The sequence below is a fragment of the Anolis carolinensis genome, chromosome 4 (assembly GCF_035594765.1).
Source record: "Anolis carolinensis isolate JA03-04 chromosome 4, rAnoCar3.1.pri, whole genome shotgun sequence".
NCBI classification, from domain to species: Eukaryota; Metazoa; Chordata; class Lepidosauria; order Squamata; family Dactyloidae; genus Anolis; species Anolis carolinensis.
The window spans coordinates 123535001-123559569 of record NC_085844.1 but is presented as its reverse complement, the minus strand read 5'-3'; the positions used below and the strand labels follow the sequence as shown (position 1 = coordinate 123559569).

At 39.0% G+C, this 24569-nt stretch overlaps 1 protein-coding gene across 8 annotated transcripts in view; it reads right to left on the bottom strand.

The window, feature by feature from the left end:
* The window catches only part of hivep1 (HIVEP zinc finger 1), a 132153-nt gene that overhangs the window by 24116 nt on the left and 83468 nt on the right, over positions 1–24569 (bottom strand). For all 8 annotated transcript variants that reach the window (XM_062977726.1, XM_062977727.1, XM_062977729.1 and 5 more), the window contains 2 exons: positions 19907–19960; positions 9170–15036 (listed from right to left, as the gene is read on the bottom strand). In XM_062977726.1, coding sequence (XP_062833796.1) covers positions 9170–15036; positions 19907–19960 — 5921 coding nt within the window. The remainder of the gene's footprint in view (positions 1–9169; positions 15037–19906; positions 19961–24569) is intronic.

Here is a 24569-nt window from a genome sequence, read left to right as displayed (position 1 = left end):
GAACAGTATCAGAAGTCACCCTTTTTTTAAACAATCAGAAAGCCAAGGTGTCAATATCTCAACCACCTTTGTGGATGATTTCAGATTTTGAGGATTTCAGATTTCCACAGAATAGCTGTTCAACTTTTACCATCCTCAATTTCTGAGGCAATCGCAAATTTATAGAACTGTAGTCTTCTTCAGAAGGCCGAACTGCAATTCCCATCTCCTGACACCAGAGCTTTCCAAATTGTGTGTAGCTGTGGTGTGTAGGTGTGTTATGCAAATGTAATGAGAAACTTCTGAGTCTATGTAAATTAAGCAATAAGTGATATATTTAAAAAATATAAATGAAAGGTTTTTATGAAATTAGATGTGTATCCCACAACTAACTGTGTAACCTTGTTTGCTAGTAAATCTGAACTACTGTGTCGCGAAATGATGCATGTCTAAAAAGTGTGTTACGAACATAAAATGTTTGTAAAGCTGTGCACGACACCAATGCCCATTTAGGCTACGGTTCATGGAGTTTCAGGCCCACACACAACTGGACATTATGGGTGCACATTCCTGATTCAGGCAGAGATGTATTATGGAAATGACAAGCAAAAGATGTATTTAGTCTGCTAATCATTGTGACTGCAGTAAAAATAGTACCATCCTCCTGAAATCTGTGATTGAGTTTAATAGTTATTTTTCTTTTCCTTTAGTAGAAGTCCACAAACATATTCTGTACTAAGGCCACTGACTAGGGGAAGAACCAAAGATTGTAGGCTTGGAAAATGGGGTGGGGTGAGTCCACAGCAGGCATGGGCAAACTTTGGCCCTCCAGGTGTTTTGGACTTCAACTCCCACAATTCCTAACAGCCTACCTGCTGTTAGGAATTGTGGGAGTTGAAGTCCAAGATGCCTGGAGGCCAAAAGTTTGCCCATGCCTGGTCTACGGTGTGTGTGAGTGCGTGTGGGAGAGGATCAAGTATGACGCTTCCTTTAAATTAGAGGCACCAAATGTTGGCAGGCCTTGAAATACTTTATTGTAATGCTTTAGATGTATCTCAAAATGCCTTGGTTTTACTCCCATCTGCCTAAAGTACAGTACATGGTTTCTGAAGATTTATGTTTTTAAAAAATCAGCCAATTAAAGTTTATGGGAAAGAAAGGGAGGAGAAGCACAAAGACACAGAACTATAAAACATTTTATGTGACTATATATATGGAGCCCCGGTAGCGAAATGTGTCAAAGCACTGAGCTGCTGAACTTGCAGACCGAAAGGTTGCAGGTTCAAATCCCAGGAGCAGAGTGAGCACCCATTGTTAGCTTCAGCTTCTGCCAACGTAACAGTTCGAAAACATGCCAATGTGAGTAGATCAATAGGTACTGCTCCGGCAGGAAGGTAACGGCGCTCCATGCAGTCATGCCAGCCACATGATCTTGGAGGTGTCTAAGCTCTTCGGCTTAGAAATGGATATGAGCACCAACCCCCAGAGTCAGACATTACTGGACTTAACGTCAGGGGAAACCTTTACCTTTATATACTTGAAATAACATGATACATTTAGGTTTCTGCACAGAAGTAACTGTGCATGATTTGGTAGCTGCAGAAAAGAGTCCCACAAAGCATCCTTCCTCCAAATTTATCTACTGCCAGAGAAAATTAGCATGCCAGTTGTCTGAAAGGGCAACATATGCTTTAGCTTCTCCCTGATCATTAATGATCTTCTTCTGTGCACAATTTCTCTGTGTGTAGCCTGAATTCTACATTTACTAATTGGAAACTAATCCTTTTAATCTTTCCAAAACTATAAATTAGCCCAAACACAGGCAAAGTTCCAAGCTAATTGATTATTATAGTCATATGTATAAATTATTTTGCTGACATCCTTCACAAACTTGCTCATTCCAATTTAATAAAATGGTAACATAGAAACATAAAATTTAGATGTTTTTAGTGACCCTGCATTGAGCCTGTAAGTTGGCTAACTATGTCAAGGACAGTTCATTAAGAACAGGCATTGACACAAGTCCACTGAAATTAATGGTAGTCATAAGGAGTCAGGAAAAATACAGACCTATCCTTGTGTAACTCTCACTTTTAACAACGTGAATGGTGCACTTACTTCTTACCAGTAAGAAGAAATACAGTATGCCACTGCATAGTAACTGCACCCCTTTTTTCGACCCCCAAGTTGGCATTTTTGTTTTTCTTGTGCAATCATCACATAAGAGCTGGTGGGCTTTCTTTCCTTCTCTTACTTCCCAAAAGGCGAGAGGGAGAAGACCAGCTGGCTCTATTTGTATTTCTTTTTTAAGGTTTTTTTTTTGTTTAAGAAAAAAGGTGTAAAGATATTGGATCTTCTGTCAATATTGTATATAAGCAGTCCCCAAGTTACGAACAAGATAGGTTCTGTAAGTTTGTTCTTAAAATTTGTATGTGTCGGAACAGGTACAATTTTAAAGTATAAATCCAGATATATATACCACGTTTCCCCGAAAATAAGACAGTGTCTTATATTGATTTTTGCTCCCAAAGATGCTCTAGGTCTTATTTTCAGGGGATGTCTTATTTTTCCATGAAAAATAATTCACATTTATTGTTGAACAAAAAAAAGAACATTTATTATATCCTGTACAGTAGTTGTCATCACAAACCAGCATAACCAGACAAACTGTGAATCCTATCAAGAATTTCTTGTTACTACCATTATTTCCATGTACAACAATCTATGGTACGTACATCTACCGATCCTGCATGCGCTGGTGTTCTGTTTGTTGAACATGCTTCCAAACAAAACCCTTGCTAGGTCTTACTTTCGGGGGATGCCTTATATTTAGCAATTCAGCAAAACTTCTACTAGGTCTTATTTTCTGGGGATGTCGTATTTTAGGGGAAACAGGGTATATATGGATTTATATTTTAAAAAGCGAACCGCGAAGTAGTAAGGGAACATTTGTATGTGTCGGAACAGGTACATTTTTAAAGTATAAATCCAGATATATCTATAGATACAGTAGAGTCTCACTTATCCAACACTCGCTTATCCAACATTCTGGATTATCCAACGCTTTTTTGTAGTCAATGTTTTCAATACATCGTGATATTTTGGTGCCAAGTTCGTAAATACAGTAATTTCTACATAGCATTACTGTGTATTGAACTACTTTTTCTGTCAAATTTGTGGTATAACATGATGTTTTGGTGCTTAATTTGTAAAATCATAACCTAATTTGATGTTTAATAGGCTTTTCCTTAATCCCTCATTATCCAACATAGATAAGATAGATAGATAGTAGGCTTGATCGATCCACGAAAAATTTGATTCTAAACTCGTTGCAAAAGTAGAGGGGGGCAGCGTTTCGTTTTTGAAGGTATTTCCGAATTTTGCCCCCAAAAAATTTCGAAATTAACGAAAATTCGTTATTTTCTAAATTAATTCGTTAATGGCGGACGCGCATGCGCAATTCCCAAAAACAGCACAGAGGGAGAGGACTTTACAGGACTCTCCCACCCTCATTTTTTGAGTGATCTTCTTCAAACTTGGTACAGTGGTAGAACACATTTAACACTGATAGCTCACCAAAATTTGGAACGTTTCCCTTATCCTCTGATTTTTGGCGAATTTTCATAGCTTTTATAATAAACCATTTTTTAATAATTGCAGAAATCTGTTCCTGGTTTGAAAGTCTTATTTCCTGTTAAATTGGGTTGTCTTTACTGTGAAAGTCATTGTTCTACTTCAGAAACTTTGTTTTTGTGGCTGTAACTTTGTTAAATTGGTGTGTGTGTGATATATACTGTGTATATATATATAGTCCCTGCATATGTGTGTGTGTGTTTGTGTGTGTGTGTGTGTATAGGTAAAGGTAAAGGTATCCCTTGACGTTAAGTTCAGTCATGTCTGACTCTGGGGGTTGGTGCTCATCTCCATTTCTAAGCCCAAGAGCCAGTGTTGTCCATAGACACCTCCAAGGTCATGTGGCCGGCATGACTACATGGAGTGCCATTACCTTCCCGCCAGAGCGGTACCTATTGATCTACTCACATTGGCATGTTTTCAAGCTGCTAGGTTGGCAGAAGCTGGAGCTAACAGCAGGCACTCATTCTGCTCCCGGGATTTGAACCTGGGACCTTTCGGTCTGCAAGTTCAGCAGCTCAGTGCTTTAACACACTTCACCATCGGGGCTCACTATATATATATAATATACATACACATCCACACAATGTGGAGAATATGTGGAAAGGTAGATAGATAGATAAGTTGGGAGCCACAGCGAAGGCACCTTCCTGGGAGCAAGGTCTAATAATAATAATAATAATAATAATAATAATAATAATAAAAAATCCCTTACAATATCCAAGATGGGTACCATTATTGGCAGAGAAAGCCAAGCTGTAGGAGTTGAAATCCAATCATTTATCCTCCCTATAGAATCAATTTTATATGCATTTTTAGCTACAGAAAAGCTAAAATCAGGACAGTAAAAGAACAACACCCAGAAAATGGGAATTCCAGACAGGAAACAATCAGGGCCAGCTAATACCTCCCAACAAAGGATTCCCCCAGGTAGGAAGCAGCCAGGCTTTGAAGCTGCAAGGCTATTCAATGCTAATCAAGGTGACCAATTGCAACATTCACACTTGCCTCCCACAGACAAGAGTTCTTTCTCCCACCCTGGACCTTCCACAGATATATAAACCCCACTTGCCTAGCTTCGCACAGACGTCAAAACCTCACCGCCGGGCCCCTCTCTGTCTCTCTCGGTCTCTCCATTCCCAGCTCCATCCGCCGCCTTCCCGCCTCACAGAGAGACACCAGGCCTGAGCTGAGGCGAGGCGGCGGCGGCCATTTCCCCCCTCCGTCTTCCTCCTCCTCCTCGGCCTCCTTCCCCCTCGCCCCCTCCCATTGGCTGAGCCCGTGACGCCCCTTTTGCTGAGGGGCAAAAGGAAAGGGCCTGAATGGTTTGGGTGATTTGCAAAAGCTTTTTTTTCCTAACGAAGAAAACGACGACATAACGAAAAACGGCCTCTCGCGATTCGAAACCGCGATATCCAGACGTGTGGACAACCAATGCTTCAAAATTGCTTCAAAACAAACGAAAATAACGAATTAATAACGGTTAACGGGGAAAACGAATTATTTGAGCAAGCCTAATAGATAGATATAGATATATAGATTTATACTTTAAAAATGTACCTGTTCCGACACATACAAATGTTCCCTTACCACTTTGCGGTTCGCGTTTCGCGGACTCACTATTTTGCAGGTTTTTTTAATAAACACTAAAATAATAGTATAAATCATAAAATAATATTATAAATCCCTCTTGCTACTTCCTTCCTAAGGAGAAGCCTAAGGAAGGAAAGAAAGAAGGAAGGAAGGAAGGAAGGAAGGAAGGAAGGAAGGGAGGAAGGGAGGGAGGGAGGGAGGAAAAAGCCGAAGGGAGAGAAAAGGAGGCTGAAGCAGCTTTGTTTTCACCTCACAAGGCAGTGGCAGGAGCTACTTGCCAGTGAGATTGTAAAAACACAAATATAGTGTCCCCTACTTTGCGGATTTTCACTTTCCGCAGGTGGTACTGGAACATAACCCTCACGATAAGTGAGGGAACACTTATATAAGCGCAAGTAAGCATTGGGTAGCACAGGGAAGGGTTAACACACCTGTGGTGTTTAATTTTTTTGTCTGTGCCCCTGTTCACTTTCTGTCGTTGTGGTAACTGGATTTTGAAAAAAATTGCTCACTGTGGAAATAATAATAATAATAATAATAATAATAATAATAATAATAATAATAATGATAATATTATTTCTTTCTCCCCATGGCTCGGGGCAGGTCACAGCAGAGTTAAAAACAAAAAAATAAGGATTGGTGATAAAGATTTGTTTTGTCTTTCTATAACGATTGTCTAATTTTTGCAATTGTACTTAAAATTTTGTAAACTGTCTCTATGACACTTTGATAAGACTTACAAACAATTTCCTTGCAAAATCAGTGGCAATTTGTGCTTTAACAATAAAAGTAGCTCTACCATTTGAATTGTCAACAGCCTTTCTACATCAGTCTCAGAAGACACCTGACTGCCATACCATTCATTCACAAAAACATAGTACTTAAGGAAGAAGTAAATATGTAGTCCAGAAACAAGAACTAAATATTGAAGAAGAAATCAGGATCAGTGGTGCATTTTCTGTTCACTTTTCCATAGCAATACCTTGAAGATCAAGACAAGGCTCCATCCCCATTTTGCTTTTTTACCAGTAGTATTATTCTACTAGATCTTTAGTTTTACAACTGTGTTTAGTTCTTTTTAGATAATGTGTTTATAGTCTTGTTTTTAATATTTGGATTTAATTGAACATTTCTTCAAGGACCTTTGTGAGCAGAACAGTAATCTACAAATAATATAAGTACATTAAAACATATTATATGATGTGAGATGAACTATTTAGCAGCACTGGTGAAATAAGATTACTATGAATTATTATCAATTCAAGCTGTGATGGTATATGGTTTTTATGATATACTAGCTTGGGGACCCGGCGGTGCCCGGGTCATTTGAGAATGGTATTATTTGTCTTTCAATGTTATGTATTCTGTTTGGAGTGGGTGAACTACAATTCCCAGAATCGTGGCTGAATCCTCCCCAAACCCTGCCAGTATTCTAAGTTGGCCATTTTGGGTGTGTATACCAGTTCTCTCTGGATGGGGGTGAACTACTGCAACTTCCAGATTCCCAGGGCAATTGCCCCGAAATAACTATCAGTATCCACAGCAGGCAATATTCAGTCTGTGTGCCAAGTTTGGTATAGATTCGTCATTGGCTGGGCTCGGTGGTCTTTGGATGGAGGTGAACTACAACTCCCAAAATCAAGGCCCTTTCCCACAAATACCTGGAGTATGTTCAGTAGGTCCGGAGGCTTCTCTGTGTGAAGTGTGATCCTAGTGCATTGTTGGTGGAGGTCAATGTTTATCTGGCTGCAGGTGAACTATAACTCCCTTTTCCCCAAACTTGTCCAATATGTTGTATAGGTTATGGGGGCTCTGTGTGCCAAGTGTGATGCTCATTCATTGCAGGTGAACTATAAATCCCAGTACCTACTACTCCTCAATTTCCAGTCCAGTTCCCCTCCAAACCCACCAGTAGTCAAATCTGGGCATATTGGGACTGTATGGCAAGTTTGGTTCAGACCCATCATTGTTTGGGTTCATAGTGTTCTGGGTGTAGGTGAACTACAACTCCTCTATATTCCCCAGTAGGAGTGACAGTGCTCTGACTTGATGCAGGGTGAACTACAACTTCCACCATGTGGAGTCAATCCCTAAACTCCTCCAGTAAGTTTAGTTGCAGCTCAGTTGTGCTCTGTTTGTTATGCAGAGAGATTGGAAAGGAAAGGGCAGTGGGCGGGGCCATGCAAATTTCACAGCAATGGAGAACCCTGGGATGCCTGCCTGTGGTGGAAGAAAAAGCAAAATCTAGGATGAAATGGTCCCCCAACGAAAGCATTCCTTGGGTGGTGGACTGTAGTGTTTGGGAAGGACATTGGCAGGGGTTGGGCTGCATGTTCATGGCGCTCGATGTAACCGCAATGTCAGTGAAAAAGAGTGACTTGCTAGATTCTCAGGCCTGACAATTATAGCCTGTTTATGGAGGCCGGAGGCTGTCTGTGTGAGCAGACATCCGTGCCACATACACACATACGGGTTTTCGCTTTTATTATGGATTTAGATTAGATTTAGATTTAGATTAGATTTAGATTAGATTTAGATATGTCATTAATTAGATCATGAGATTTTGGAATGCAAAAGTTCCTCTCGGTATAAGCAGATGGATCAAGAAGGAAAGTTTTTGAAGTGTGAAAATAAGATGTAATATTTAAGATTAAGGAATGATGTCCCCTTCATATATTATGCTAACTTCGAGTTTATGTTTACATTTTACAATTCTCTTTTAAAATACTCTCCCACTTAAAAACAAAAAAGTAATTTCCATAAGATTATATGATACCATAATAAGATATAGCTTTCTTTAAACTCTTAGGCCTAAATTCATTTGATATTCCCATGTTATGCAGATTCCTTAAATCAATGGAACATGCACTGTTGTTGTTAACTGCTGTCAAATCAATTTCAATTTATGGCAATCCCATGAATGAGAGACCTCCAAGTCTCCCTGTCATCAATAAAAAGTAAAGGTTTTCTCCTGACATTAAGTCTAGTCGTCTCTGACTCTGGAGATTGGTGCTTGTTTCCATTTCTAAGCCGAAGAGCCGGCATTGTCCATAGACACCTCCAAGGTCATGTGGTTGGCATGACTGCATGGAGCACAGTTACCTTCCCACCGGAGTGGTACCTATTGATCTACTCACATGTACATGTTTTCGAACTGCTAGGTTGGCAAAAGCTGGAGCTAACAGCAGGAGCTCACCCCGCTCCCTGGATTCGAACTGCCGACCTTTCAGTCACAAAGTTCAGCAGCTCAATGTCACCAACAGCTCTACTCAAATCTCAGATTCAGGCATGTCTTCCTTGATTGAATCTACCCATCTGAAATATGGCCTTCCTCTTTTCCTACTGTTTTCTATTTTACCCAAGCATTATTGTCTTTTCTAATGTCATCATGTATTCTCATAATATATCTAAAGTATATATTCAGTCATTTTGATTTCTATGGAGAGTTGTCTTTTTAGCAATCCACAGTATCTGTAGAACTTTTCTCCCAGCATGACATTTCAAATTAGTTGATATTCTTTCTTTGCTGTCTTCCACACTGAACGTAGATACTGGTATAGATTCAGTCAAGGAAGCCATGGTCCTGAGTTTGTAAGACCTGGACATGGCATCTGATGACCAGAGATCTTGGAGGTTCTCATTCATAGGATTACGTTCAAGTTGATTTAAAGGCAAATGAACACCAAACTGACTTATCAAGTACCTACTGAATCAAGAGGCCCACTTTTGATCTACATAAGAATATTTAAAGACTGGTTTTCTCTACAAATCGTTATCAGAAATTGGCTTCCAAGCTTTCCCATTATCCAAAGTATTCAACATTTCTACAGCAATACAAATTGAGATGATAGCAGAACAAAGAATGCTGAAGTTCTCTACATGCAAATGACACTGACTTTTAAAAATATATAAGCAATTTAACATCCCCCATAAAATCAATATGTATTACGTAAATGTCAAGTACCTTAAGTAAGTTGTTCTTCCACTTGCTTGAGTAAACCAGTATGTCAGCTTTAAAGTTCGTACTTATTGCTTGAGTATAGGAAGATTTCCCAGCTTTCTGTTTTGAATTCAGAAGAGAAAGAGCAACTTTTGTTGGCAAACCAAGTGGATTAGAATTGTTAGCACTGACAGACCACGAAGTATATGCTGAAGTCTTTTGTTCATTCTGTAACAGATGCACAGGCTTCCTTTTTAAAAGGAAACACCAAGTAAAGCTTGTTGCTGTATTTAAGCTTGGAAAAGATTGGTGTTGCATGTCACCCACATTTACAACAGAGACAGTGGATCCAGATTTTGCTTGGCTTTGGACAAAGGATTGCTTAGCTTCCTTATTAACTCCTGGAGGCAGCCTTTCTTGACCATTACCAAGAACTTTGAAATATGACGTCTGGCTGTTCAACAAAGCTGATTCAAGTGGCTTTCTCACTGCAAAACCTACAGTGCCAGAGGTTGGTAGGTTGTGTTCTAAAAGTTCATTTGTGTGTGAAGAACTGCCAGATTGAGCAGATTCAATTGACCCAGGCAACAGCATATCTGATGACATATTGACTCCTCTGCCCTGGTCATCTTGATCCAATGAGGAATTTTCAAGGGGCTCAGTGGTGCAAATTTGCCGCACTAGGAGGGGTTTCTTTTGCCTATTTGGCTCGCTAGCCTTTGGTGAATTCAGTGATACGGAACCTGTTGTGCAAGCAGCACCACTTTCATCTTTAACGCGCTTCTGTTGCTTTTCCATGGCAATGTCTAAACTATTGGCTGGGGAGAGCATACGTTTACTTGAGGCTGTGGCTTCCTGTTGAGGGAAGAGTCCACCAGCTGGTGCTTTCTGGATTGTATTTAAGGACCCCAATGCAGCCAAAGTTTTGCTTTCTGCCTCATAAATCAAGTCTTCAAATGCAGGTGTTGGCTGTGAACTTGGCAAAGACCTTGGATGGTCTTTGTGAGACTTTGGCAGATGAATTTGATCTTTGACTGTTGGCACAGATAAAGTATTCAGTTTGCAAAGAGACTGGTCCTGGGTCACTAAAATTCGAGGAAGGGGGGCAACCGTAGCTAAGCCATATGATGGAATATTACTATGAATTCGAACAGGGACAACAAATGGGGGAATTTGATACATCCGACTATTGCAGCCATTGGGAACAGTTTGTTGCAAGGTTTGTGTCACGTATGGCTTGGACAAGTTGTCACTTAACTTTGTATGGACCTCTAGTAAAGTGCCAACCGGCTCTGTGCCTGGAAGACCTAAAGAGTATTGCTGTCCTACCTGCAGTGCTTTAACTTGAAGTTGATATTTTGGAGCAAAGCAATCATCCTGTACACTGTATTGGCTAGTAATCATGCTTTTTCCTTTCTGAGTTCCAAGTGCTGGTCCTTTATGGGATGGTTGGGAATGCTGACTGAGTGAAGCTTGATGGTTGTGGTGACGCAAAGCACTGCTGAAAGACTGTTCACTAGAAGGCAGGGCAAGAGAACTGTTACTTTTCACTGACTCATGCAATGGGTTGCTGTAAATCTGTGGGAGTTGAGAACCTGAAGTTAATTCTTCAGAAGGATTCCCAAAATTCTGCAACCTCTGAAAAGATGCTATGGAAACATCTGTTGTAGGAGCAATTTGAAAGGAAGGATTTGACATGATGTCAGGCTGGTTCTTTTCCGGAGCAATATTTAATGATATCTGTCGTACAAGGGCCCCTCTTCTCCTTTCTAACAGAGGGACATGTCCCACACCACTACTGCCAGATGACAGTTTGGTAGCAGATGTCTCTGTAGGTGATGGAGACTTAGATGGAGTTACTGCCCCACAATCAAATGACTTGCTTCTATAGTCTGCAATCTCCATAGATGGCTGGGTACAATTAATTTGCTCAGAAGCAGCACGTCGCATCTCTCTGTATTGAGAACCAGGCACACTGAGCGTATTTGAACCGGTAGGAATTGGAAGGAACTCCAGGGATTTAGTAGGTTCCATTTTGGAAGCACTCTCATTCTTGGAGACATCATCTTTATCAAAAGAAGCTGAAAAACTAGATGTACGTGATAGACTACTTTCTCGACTTAAACTTCTGGAAAGGGTTGAATCAAAGCTTGATTCAGCAGAAGAGTGCTCAATGTCAGCCAATCGAATTCTTTTCTTTTTGGGTGGAAGCTTTTCTGTGGGTAGCTTTGATAGCGTTTCACTACGTTGGGGCCAGTTAAATTTTTCTGTCTTCTCCTGATCACTACACTGGCATTCTTGGTCTTTATCTGGTTCCTCTGTGACAAGTATTTCAGGAACTTGGATGTTATGTTGACGAACAAGCCTGAGTGGCTGCACTGGGGCATTTCTCTCATTAGAGGTAAGTGGGCGTTCATGAAGCATAACTCTAGTTGTCTCTATGACTTGTGGGGGGTGGGAGGCACTCAGAAGGGAATGCTTTTCCTCTTGAACTCTAACGGTATTCAAGGAATGGAGCTTTACAGCTTTGTTAGTATCCTGAAAGGAAACTGGAGATACTCTTTCAAAAGAATCCGATTTTTCAAAAGAACTAGGTCTGCTTAAGGAGTTTGTGTGCTGTATTACTGAAATCCCAGCCCCTTGTCTTTTCAGTTCATTTTTTTCCTGTGTACTTGGAACAATCTGTTTTGCTCCCTGCAATAACATCTTTGGCTCCATGGTATGTTTGGTGCTTTGGGGCTCCAGTTCATCTTGTGCCAGTTTCTGAAGCGAAATGCTGTGTAAATCTAAAAGAGCAGAAGTATGCTTGGTGAGATTGACCACATTACCTATTTTAACTTGACACTCTGACTTTACCAGACCTTTTGACAAATGAGTAGCATCATGTGTTGCTGGCTCATCATCGTCATCACCAACACTTTTCATTTTCCGTCTTTTTCTGATTTGAGATGTCTGTTCCCAGACCCCTGTTGAGGTGGCAACTTTATAGTGAAGGATTTGAGGTTGTGTACTGTTCAAGACTGTCTTATGTTCAGAGTCTCTAACAGCTGCCTTGGTTTTTGGTCCATGTAACTCTGAGCAGTAAAACTTTTTATGATTCTCAAAATTTTCCAATTTTCTGTATCTGTTTCTGCAAGTTTCACACTCAAACATTGTTCCTCTGCCTTGATGTGACTTTTTATTTTTATCCATATTTGGCCCTTGTACAAAAGACTTGCTTCTTGCCAATAAAAATTCATTTGATGCGCTACATCCATAGCTTTCATCTACGGAACGTGATGGTCCAAAAGTGTGTCCTTCAGTGGCCGAAGAATCTTCTATTGCTGTTTGGCGAACAAGGGTGCGGGGGTGTCCACCTTGGATTTGGGGAGCAGTAGGTCCTGGCACAAAAACATCATCATTCAGAGAGCCAATTTTATCATCAAAAGACTGGCTTCCACGTAGGATGTGTGTGGGAGGTACGACGTTTGTAGGTACAGCTGAGTAACTGGTAGTGGGCATAGAATTGCTTCTTGTTATGGGTAAACAGTCAAGAGTTGGTACAGACAAGAGAAAAACTTGCTTTGACTTATCAGTTGGAGTAAAAGGAGACTTTGGTATATCAGAACTTGAGCTAGTTCTTCTACCCATTGGTTTTAGGTCAAATTGGAAGGAATCTTTAAAAATGTAGGACTTTGGAGAATCAATACTGCCTCTTCTTGAAAGGGATGTTCTCCGTGGTTTCACACTATCTAACTGTTTGTCATCCACCACAGCCTCATTATCAGATATTAATTTTGAAATGCGTTCTTCAAGAGTTTTAGTTGCTAGAGGTGGCCTCATCTGGCCAGATGAAAGCAGTGTCTTGTCAGTCTGAACAACAGATGGCACAGTATTGCTCATACGTGGCACACAACCCTTACTTGCGTCTTTTTCAGAAGTGGTTAATCCCTTCATAAATGGAGCTGGTGGACTCATAGTCTGATCTGAACTTTCTGAACGTGAAAAGTAGCCTGAATCAGTACTACCTAAACTTCGTGGGCTCAGAAGACATTTTGCTTGCTGGTCCTGAGGACAATCTGTTGCCTGCTGCCTTTGTAGCTGTGCATGTATTGCAATCCCCACAGATGTCACAAGCTGTTCCTCAGAAATATTTGTTTCTGTTTTCTGATTTTGCTTAGTATCAGACTCCCTTACAAAATCAAGGAGGGGTAAATTTGGTTTCCCACCTTTGACTTTCAGGTCCCCATGTTGTTGGCTTGTAGAAACTACAGAGTTTGAGTCTGCTACTTTGGGGCTATCAGATCTTAAAGGAGAAATGTTCATAGGGTAAACTATCACTTTAGGCAAAGCTGGTTTTGCTTGTGAAGCTGAGTCTTGAAAGGAAGAGTCACCCAACATATATTCTGGATTGCTTAGTGGGATGGGACTACCTTTGTGCAATGATTCAGAAACAGAAGAGGTTTTCATTACTGGTGCAATCTCCAGTTCTAATGATCCTTGGTCATCTTGTCTTTCATCAGCTGTGCCTTCATCATCACTGTCACCACTTTCTTCCACATCTGAATGGATGCTAAGTGCTTTGTCTGATTCATGGGAGAGAAACAACCCACTCGAATCTGGCTGGAGGACAAGCCCAAGTTTGATGGCATGCGCATGAGACTTTTTGTGCTTGTACAGATTGCTTTTGGTCTTAAAAGAAAATCCGCAAGTCTCACAAGGGTATGGTCGTTCTCCTGTATGAGAGCGGATGTGCTTCAGGAGAACACTAGGCTTGGCGCAAGCCCTGTTACAATACTCACAGACGTATTTCCCCATTTTTTTAGGCTTCTGAACTTTCAGAAGGTTACATATTTGTTCTACACCATGGCTGACAACTGAAGCTATCTGAGCTGAATTGTACAAAGGTGCTATAGGTAACTGGGTAGTGGAGCTAGATGGATGAATTGACAAAGAAGAAGACGATTTTGCTACTAGCTGGTTTTGAGAAAATGCCTGAGTAATAGACGATTGGGGGTTGATTATTGAAGAAGTTACTGCTATACTGTATATCTGTTGAAGCTTGTGATTTTCCTGATTTGGCTGATCTACTAGTGTGTTAGTGAAACTGGGGCACACTGCAATTTGTTGGTTTTGTTGTCCAGCCTTAGCAAGAACTTGCTCTTGTGACTGAGCAACTGAGTGTATCTGTGCTTGTTCAGTCTTCCCTGATGTCGCTACATGCACGGTTTGTGAAGTGCAAGGATAAAACTGAGATCCAGCTACAAAATCTTTTTGTAGCAAAGCAGCAGGACTTCGGCCACTCGAAGTATTGGATGTGAGAGAAGAAGAGGCGCTTATAGTTTTATTTGGTCTCAGTTGTTCTATTTGCATTCCACTAGAAGGGCACTCTTGTGCTAAGGTGTTCAACTCAGGCTCCATAGCTTTCAATAAGACATCAAATGCAGTATTTGTACAGGAGGATGTATTATTACAATCAACGAAGTTAGTACATTCATTATTGTCAACCTTGGTTGTACTTGAAGAACTAGTGGAACTTTTCTTAACTGGTTGGGCTGAACTGGAGTCTTCTACCGGCCATTTATTCAAGTCCAAGGACTGAGGTAACAGAGACAGCTTGCTATGTGGTGAAGTCTCAGATTTGATTGTTTTAATGGCTACCTCACTGCTAAGCATTCCCACATTTTGTTTTTTTTGTTTCCCATTTTGTGTGCACAAACTATGTACTTCTTTTAGGAGCTCTGAAGTATCGGGAAGAATTTTTGAAGATGAAATAGGGCCTTCTCCTTTATCTTTAGATTTTGCTCGCGAAGGGGTTCTCAAAGGTGATTTTGGTATTTTCGTCTGATGGTTCCCAGTTATGATCTTTTTGCGCTTTATACCACTTCCTCTTGCAACAGCCTCAGAGATATCTGTCCAAAAACATAAATAAACAAATATATAAAGGTCATTTGATGATTAGGTAAGTTAGATATTTTACATTAGAAGGAGAGGAGGGAAAGCTGGATTCTGATCTTCCTAAATAGGTTTACTCAAGATGAAAATGAATGCAAAATACACATTTCAAATCACAAATTACAAGTATATAAAATAATAAATTACAAATCTCTGCTAAAATACAATAAAAACAATATGAACAAATAGCAGAGAAAGCAAGGAAAATATTCACATCTTCCTTGAAAATTTATACAAATAGTTTTTAGAACATATGATCTGCAAATGGAAAGTTCTATAATCACAGCTTTTGTTCCTACTTTGAGCAAAAACCATTTCCAGTTCAAAAAATGATTTAAAAGACAGTAATGTGCCCAACATCACCTGAACTGTACAAAGCTAAGCAGAGCTAAAATCCATTTTTTCATGAAACCACATTAAATGTGAATAAAGTTGATCTGCTTCAGAGTCTATCCCATTTCTTCCCAACATCAGTTTCCAGAACATACTATATAAGCTTTTTAAAAACATGTAGGATTTGCCACAACCAGTCGTTTGCCATATTGTAACTTACCACAACTCTCCAAACTATGTTTGGTTAAAAGTTTGCAATATAAATATAATGAATATTTAACATGATAATGTCCTAGTGTAATCTAGATATTTTTCCAGAGCAGAAACTGGCTGATAAAATAGTACTATTCAGTTTATCTGTATAGCATCTCTCAATTATAGAAGCTGGAAAAACACTGTTGTTCTTTCAGTTCCATAGTATCTACATCCAGTGAATGACTCTTGGAAAACTCTGTATAGGTGATAAACTCCAGTGGGCAGGCTACTTAAGTTGCAACTACAAGGTGTTCTGGATTTATGTTTGGTCCACTGGACTATAGTCAGATGGAGGTGATGGCTTCACAGGCACTATTCTATGTCAATAGCGTATTATGATCTGAATTATGAAAGTTGTGGCTGTGAATGGGATCCATCCAGATCTTTGATTGTAATATCCTGGCTTCAGCTGATGGTTCAATTTCTAAGTATGTTGTTGAAATCCAAATAGTTCATTTCCACATCTAAAAAAACTGTTAAGAATTTGCAGAATACACCATAAGCAGATCTAAAACAAGGTCTTTATTTGGCAAAACAACTTTAGACCTCAAGACTTTTACAATGCTCATTTTAAAACATCTGAGTGTAGCTGTCACTTTGATGACACTTTGCAACACCGTTGCATGCATGTATTCCCATATTTAAGACAGCATTGTCAGGACAGCTTTAAAAGATGAAGTGTTAAATTAGCACACACAGTGTGGTTTCTCCTATTGTCAAAACAATCTCAGCTCTGCTGGGTCTGGCACTCGCAACGGACTTCGCTGAGTGGATTTCAACAGTGAAAGATTTAAAGCATATGGACTTACAAATGGTACATTTTCTTCAAGATTGACAAGTAAGAAAAACGTCATTTCTATTCTAATAAGATGTCAAATTCCAAAATTTAAAATTAGAATTCAATTGTTGTATAGTAGGCCCTCCACTTTTGATTGGGATGTAGGTCTTTGGTGAAAATGGAAAAACTGCAAACAAGAAACCCTCCTTTAAAAAAACAAACAAACCTGAGAACACTTTTCTAGGAATCTCTAGGCCATTTAGTATAACTCTGGTCAACTTCTAGAGATTTCTAGAGACCATATTAATCAAATCCATGAATAATCAACTCACAAAAGTTAAACCTGCAAATGAGGATGGCCAATTGTACTCCATGACTAGAGGAGGAAGCAGCTGGGAGCTTAAGCTAAGCCGCACCACTGGCCGGAAGCTGCTTGGTTTTCCAGCGGCACTTGGCCGGTGCTGCTTCCAGGATGCAGGCAGACAAATATACCAAATATTCATGTAACTAAGTTTAGGAGCAGAAGCCAAAAATAACTTGCTCAAATCTTAGAAAACTAAGTTCTGTTGAGGCATATCTCTTTTTTTTTTTATTTTGGAGTTCACTAACTGCATGGACAACCAGCACATGGGAGTAAATGTTACAATTGACTGCAATTGTTGAAATTGTCATTTTTAAAAGTATTTTTGTTTTCCTGGATTATTCCATGGTAATTTTCAGCACCATCAGTAACTCTTAATTCTCACAGGGTAGTTTGTATAGAAAAAATGTGGAGACGAAAATACCAAGGGATTGTATGGTTCTATACTTGTGGGTCTTACTATGTTTCTTGTCCATTCTTCCACTGTACCGCCTCAATGGCAGAAGAAAACAGATATTCCTTACAGCTTAGAGAACACTGGTCCTTCAAAAAGAAAACCGGATCTCTGTAGAAAGGCTTTTGGCCAGATTGTCCATAATTTCATGATGGCTGAATTATTATTATTTGCCTATAGTCTTTTAGAAGAACTAAAATTAATTTGAATATGGAGATGATATGAACAGACACCAACTATTGTGTTTCCCTGAAAATAAGACACTGTCTTATATTTATTTTTCCTTCAGAAGACACACTATGGCTTATTTTCAGGGGATGTTTTGTTTTTTTTATTAAGTATGGTATAACAATCTGCATTTATGGGATGATATCTCTGGGCTCAGTAGCCCAGAGGCTTTTCCCCTACCCCCTGGTGTTTGTGTGGGGTGAGAGAGACCCACAGACTTACTGGTTGGTGCTGGGAGAGAGAGACCCACAGTGTTGAGTAAAACGGCAGCCACAGCTTTACTTCTTCCCGCTGAGGACACACAATACCTGAAGCAGAGCATCCTGCTCCTCACTTCACTGAGGATAATTTTACTTTCCTTTTCTATGTCTCCCTCTATGCCTCAGCTTGCAGCATGCACAGAATGACGGGGACCTGACAGGGAAAGCCCACCTTCAGGAACTTTGGATATGATGTTTATTTACTGGTTGACTCATAAATTTATGGCAAAGGAAGTGATACTTGTTCAGGCTTTGGTAGTAGGGCTATGTGTTTGGAAAATGTTCATTGTTTCGTGTGTTGTTTACACTGTAAGTTGTTAATGTATGTAAATAAAAAAATTAAACAAAAAAAGAGAGAGAGAGAGAGAGAGACGACCTTGTATGCTGCATAGCCATGCATATCACTATGTCTTATTTTCAGGATATGGCTTATATTGCGCAAACGCTTAGAAATCCTACTACGGCTTATTTTATGGGCATGTCTTATTTTAGGGGAAACAGAGTAGTAACAATTGATGCTTTATTTACATGCCTCAAAAATAACCTTTGTGAGGACAATGCCAATATTGATATTTCTGAGGAAGAAGACACCCAATATAGTCAGTCCCTCCATCTACTGAAAAAAAGCTTCTTCAAGCTGGATTAAAACATGAGGGATATCAGAAAGCTTCTTCCAAACTCCTAACTTTGTAAGATATTAGGCTAACAGGTCAAAAAGAGAAGGAAATGGCAGGGGAAAAAAGATTTCCTTTCTTTTCTTCTGGCAGACACAAACTTGAACGTTCTCATTCCTTGTTGGAGAGAGGACAGTTGAAGTGGTTGCCCTTTTCTTGGGCTGCACTTTCAGAATTTCAGATTCCCTTTCACACTAAACAAATACGACATTACGATTCCATTTTAATTGCCATGGTAACATTGTATGGGGTCTGGCGTTTGTGCTTTGGCAAGACACTAGGGCTCTCTGACTCAGAATGTCTAAAGACTTCTCCCTAAACTTCACATTTGAGGATTCCAAAATATGTTACCATGGAATCATAGCAATATACTTGCGTAATGGGAAAGGAGCTCAAGATTTTTGATATAATCTGGCATGTTTAAAAATAAAGAGCTCCAAATGTGAAGCTTCCCCACTGATGTTGGTTTGGCCCAGCCTCAAGACACTTCTCCAATTATAACTACCGCAATTGCATTTCTGGTCCTTTAATTCCAAGAATGGACCAGAACCTGTCCATAATTTACTTATGACTCTATCACGCTTCATTATTTCTGCCTTTCTCAGAACATTCAATCGTTTTCACTTGACTTGAACTGAAGGTAATGCTGTCGAACTGAGACCCCAAAGTTGCTCCTCGTCTGCTTACTGTCACCAGATTCAGACTATACTTGTACCTCACCTTTTCTTGAGAGCTTTGCAGGGAGTTCTGGTTGACTACTATAAGAAACAGGACTCTGCACTGATGGATCTTTAGTTTGATACATTAAGTCTTTTCTTATGCCTCATGCTTGAATGGTATCTTACTACAATTGTGATATATTGAGTCACTTTATAGGAAGACATACATAGCCCGATTCAGGTTATGTCCTGAAAACTTTCCCCTTATGGCTGTCAAATCAAATCTTTATTTACGGTCAGTAATCAGTATAGAATCCTCCATGGCTAATGCCTCACTATTCTCCCAATCCCACATATCAAAAGACACAAAATAAATTAAATTTATTACAATTTATGCTATTTATATTTTTCCACTATGTATGTATCTGGCAAGATCCAAAATCTGGTCACCCATTCTTAAGATGCCACTTATCTAAAACGATAAGTTATTGGCCAAATCGTTTTGCTATTTTCCTCCAACAGTGTTCTCTGACTACCTTAGTCCACATCATTTCAAAATAAGATAAATACTTGTGTTGGAATAAGGAACCATAGATATTGGCAACACCTTGACATGTAAAGGAAAGCATGTGTGTTTTATATTCAGATCTGAGCAACAAAACTCAAAGTGAGAACCAGTCCTATTTATCACCCTATCTAGTGAACGAAGGAACATTTCCTACATCATTACAATACTGTCATATCAAGATAGCCTTATGCATAGATAAGCACAAAGCTGCCAGAAATTGGGAGGTAAGAGAAAAGAGGAAGATAAAGGTGTTTTACCTTTTTGTGGGTCTTCACTTTCATTAAGTTCTTTTTGTGCTTCTTCAATTTTGTCTAAGGAGAAAAACACAAAAGATATTAAAACCTGAAAAAAATACTTTTAACATTTAAATGTTATTGCTTTTCCCTGAACGCTTGAACATTCACTTGTAAAAAAAAGTCTTAATATTCATGAATCGTTTACTATCTTCACATACAATGCAAAGTCTGTTCACTCGAAGATCATCCTATTCTAAAAGCTTACGGTATGTTTATACTGAAAACACATACCATGGCACTAAAAAGTTAGAAAGGAAATGCAGACAATTGAAAGAAAGCATTACTGGTTTTACTTGTTATTTCAAATGTGATTCTAAAAAAACCCAGGGCTTAAGAACGTCCTTGAGAAAAAGGTTATAATGAAAATCCAGAAGGCAGCAGTTCTGTTTAAAGGGAGAGTCACTGACATTCACCTATGAAGAGGGATGAAGAGGTCCCTTGAGAGAATGTTGAAATTCACAGTGTAACAAAATAAAGGAGATGTTCATAGGGTTGAGGTAGTTTAAGTTTTCAAATACTCATTCTGAAACAACTTCAAAACCTTTGTCCTAAAAATGAATCCTTTCAGAATTTCAGAGTCCTTACAATCCGGTCCTGCATCACATGACAAGATGATAAACAAGGTATTAACAGTGGAAAATAAAGTAATGCACACATCTATTTGAAAAATTAAATGTTTAAATTAGTATCCTTCCTCCACTCTACTTCAAACAAAAGAAGCCAAAACTCATATTTAAAGGTAAAGGTTTTCCCCTGACATTAAGTCTACTCATGTCTGACTCTGGGGGTTGCGGCTCATCTTCATTTCTAAGCCAAAGAACCAGCATTGTCCGTAGACACCTCCAAGGTCATGTGGCCGGCATGACTGCATGGAGTGCCGTTACCTTGCCGCCGGAGTGGTACCTATTGATCTACTCACATTTGCATGTTTTTGAACTGCTAAGTTGGCAGAAGCTGGGGCTAACAACGGGAGCTCACTCCATTCCCTGGATTCGAACCACCAACCTTTTGGTCAGCAAGTTCAGCAGCTCAACGGTTTAATCTGCTGCGTCATCAGGGGCTCTAATTTAAAAGCTCATGTAAATTTATTTGGGAGAAAAATTGACCAATACTATTATGATCATAAATGCAACACTCCTACACTCTAATTCCAGTGCCTAAGACTTAAAAATACACATACACATTTCAGTGCAGTTTGACGTACATTCAAATCCTCCCTCTTAGCCCTCCCACCTCCCCATTTTCTTCATTCAGCTCTTTTTATTGTGAAAGTGCCATGAATGACTTCTAGACATTAAGATATCAATTTAAACATTTGCCAAGATAGGCTATCCCATTTTCAGGCATGACACCACCATAACTATTGGTCATGTGCTTACTGAAAACATCTACTGAATTAGTACTGAAAGTAATTTAATATATAAGTCATCAAGACCCTTTCATTTTTGTTTGTTTTTATCTTACTTATATATTTCCATAATTTTCTCATTTTGACTTCAAAATGGTAAACATTTCATAGCACTTTAACATATTCATGTCATTTCTCAACAGTTCTCCACTCTTCGGCTTCCAACTTCCCCAACTGCTGAAAAGATTCTTTTTCCATATTTATCTTAAGTATTTCCCACTCCTAATGTCTGGAACTCACATCTGAACTTGAAACTGAAGTATTTGTTCACAAACAATATTGAGCAAATTTAACATAGCATTTATCTCACTGACTCTTAGGCCTAAATCAAAAATGGAATTGAGGAGTATCTACAGAGCTAATAAGGCAGTGGTTCCCAAAATGCATTCCGTAGAACTCTAGGATTCCACATAAACATCATAGGAGTTCCATGAAAAAAAAATGTACAATTTTTTTTAAAAAAGTCAGTGCTAGAAATTGAAGATCTTATTGAAATTCAATGTACCGTATAGACTCGAGTATAAGTCGACCCAAATATAAGCTGAGACACCTAATTTTACCACAAAAAACTGGGAAAACTTATTGACTCGAGTATAAGCCGAGGGTGAGAAATGCAGCAGCTACTATGAATTTCAAAATAAAAATAGATAATAAAATTACATTAATTGAGTCATCAGTAGGTTAATTTTTTTAATATTTATCGTATTTCAGATAAAAACAGTAAGCTAGCTCTGTTAGTGGAAAAGTAGGGTCAACAAAAACAATATGGTATCAACAATAACTTAATAATAATACTTCATTTGTATTCCGTCCTATCTCCATGGGGACTCAGGCTGGCTTCCAACATAGTAACAGGCAAACATTAGGTGCCTATATAAACAATGCAGAGCTAATACACTAATTTTACATATGCATTTCTCCCTGAAATGTTTGCATATACTTTCTCTACATATGTGCATTTCCCTCCTGCAATATTTGGAAGCCCTATATATCTGTTTATTAGAGGTGTGCATTCGTACAGAATTACTGTTTGTTTTGTGTAGACTCATATGGTCTCATTTTTGTATTTGTGTCCCGCTAAAGAAAATGGACCACCTATACAACACAATTTTTTGTCTGGCTTACGAAGAAAACGAAAATGTTCAGACCATTGGCTACAATGGGAGGGCTTCCGAGGCTCTCACCCCCCCCCTTAGTTTTTGGGCTAGAGGGGTGAAAATCGCCCCTCTATGAAGGGCATTTTGACCCCTTTTAGCCCACTAACTTTTAAAAGGTTTGGGTCTTCCCCAGACCTGTTGTTGTTGTTATTATTATTATTATTATTATTATTATTATTATTATTATTATTATTATTAAGACCCATTGATCCACATCAGATGTATTTGGGAGGCACTGCTCTTCCAAACTCAGCTTAGACTGCCAGAATAACTGCTGTTCTTAATATTATAATTGAGACCCATGGATCCAAACTGAATGTAACTGGGATTAACAAATATTTCAGGGGAAATTGCTTTTACAAGATTAATGGATATATATTTTCTTTTTCCTGTCTTGCAAGGGTTTCTCTCCCTCTCCTTTTCCTTTTCAAAACATTCCCTTGGTTAAGAGCAAGGGAGGCTTTGGAAAAGAAAACACACTGATAAGGGAGGGTAAGAAGAGAGAGAAATATATATTATATTGTAAGCAATAGCCTCCAGATTCTGCTGCCGAGGGAGGATTTCAGCTCAAAAAGGGGTTGAAAAACTTGGCTTATCTTCGAGTATATATGGTACCTCTGCTTTAGAAATGAAATCTGAATCCCTTTATTGTAAATGAAAAACACCCAAGCAATAGGAGTAGATGAAAGAAGGAAGAACTTTATGAGTTCTCAATGCTCCCAATGTTGAAGGACAGAGTTAGAGAAATAGCTACTCAAGAGTTTCATGAGCAAAAAGGTTTGGGAACCGCTGCAATAAGGCACACAGTTTATATGGTTTATCCAATACATAATGGAGAATTCAGGTTTATCATATAGGAGTGAGCGAAATTCACTTGCACAAATGTATGAGAAGTACCAGAATCAAAATACACTTCAATATTAGGGTAATAAAAGTTGCAGGAGCTGCTTAGAAAAAGCTTAAAATGAAGCACAATAAAAAGTTTAAGGTATCTACACTGCTCAATAATCACTTTCAAAACAGAAGCTGTATCATTCCTCATTGTTTGATTTTCCAGCTGCTTAACGGTTGCTATTTCAACTCAACTCATCCCCATGACAACCACGGACATAGGTTGCTATAATTTTCCTATCACTTTATTGAGACCGAGGAAGACTTGCTCAAGGTCGTTCTATGGATCCCATTCTGATATGAACTGGCATTTGATTTAAGGCCACAGTCCAATGCACTGTCTCCAGTATCCTCAGCTGTATTTTCTAGCTGCATGTCATAAGCATCAAACCATATCAATAGTCCAATTCTTCCCATTTCTGGTCTTTATTGAAACATGCGATTTTTATGCAGACTAGGATGGGAATCATGTGGCTCTTCAGGTGTTGTTGGATTACATTTCTCAGTGTTCCTGGATATGCTGATAAGGATACGTTGCTGGGACATTGACTCCCAAAACACTGGAGGGTTGCATGAATACGAACCTCAATTTAGACTATGTTTAACATCACGGTATGGTGCAAGAATGCCACTGAATGTTTTGATTTTAATAATGAATACTTGCAAAGATGGTTTATGAACAACAAAGACAGACTGCCTACAAAGGAAATGTGTAAAATATAATATGAGATAATCAAATCCGCCCCCACATTGAGCTGCTCCAATCTGAAATCTCCAGCAAAAAGAAAACATGCTTCAATTATTGATGCCCACAGCATTTTGATATTACCAGCAGTGCTCACAGCAGATAAATGTAACAGTTTTATCTATTTCTGATTTAAAGTCCCTATATATCAGAAATGACTATAATGGCCACTGAAAAACCAGCCTGTCCCAAGTATTCTCAGTTAAAATCAGGCAACAGTTTGCTTTTATTTATTCAGAAAATAACAGATACCAAACCAAAATAAAAACTCTGCAGCACTGGGAGGGGAGAACTGCATTCAAATGGTAAAATTATTTGTATGCTGCTAGCTTAATCTATAAAGAGGGAAACTGTGGAATGAACAATTTTCTTAGTTCTAGTCTTAGGATCCCATTACCTGCTCTCCAACTGTCCAATGCAAAC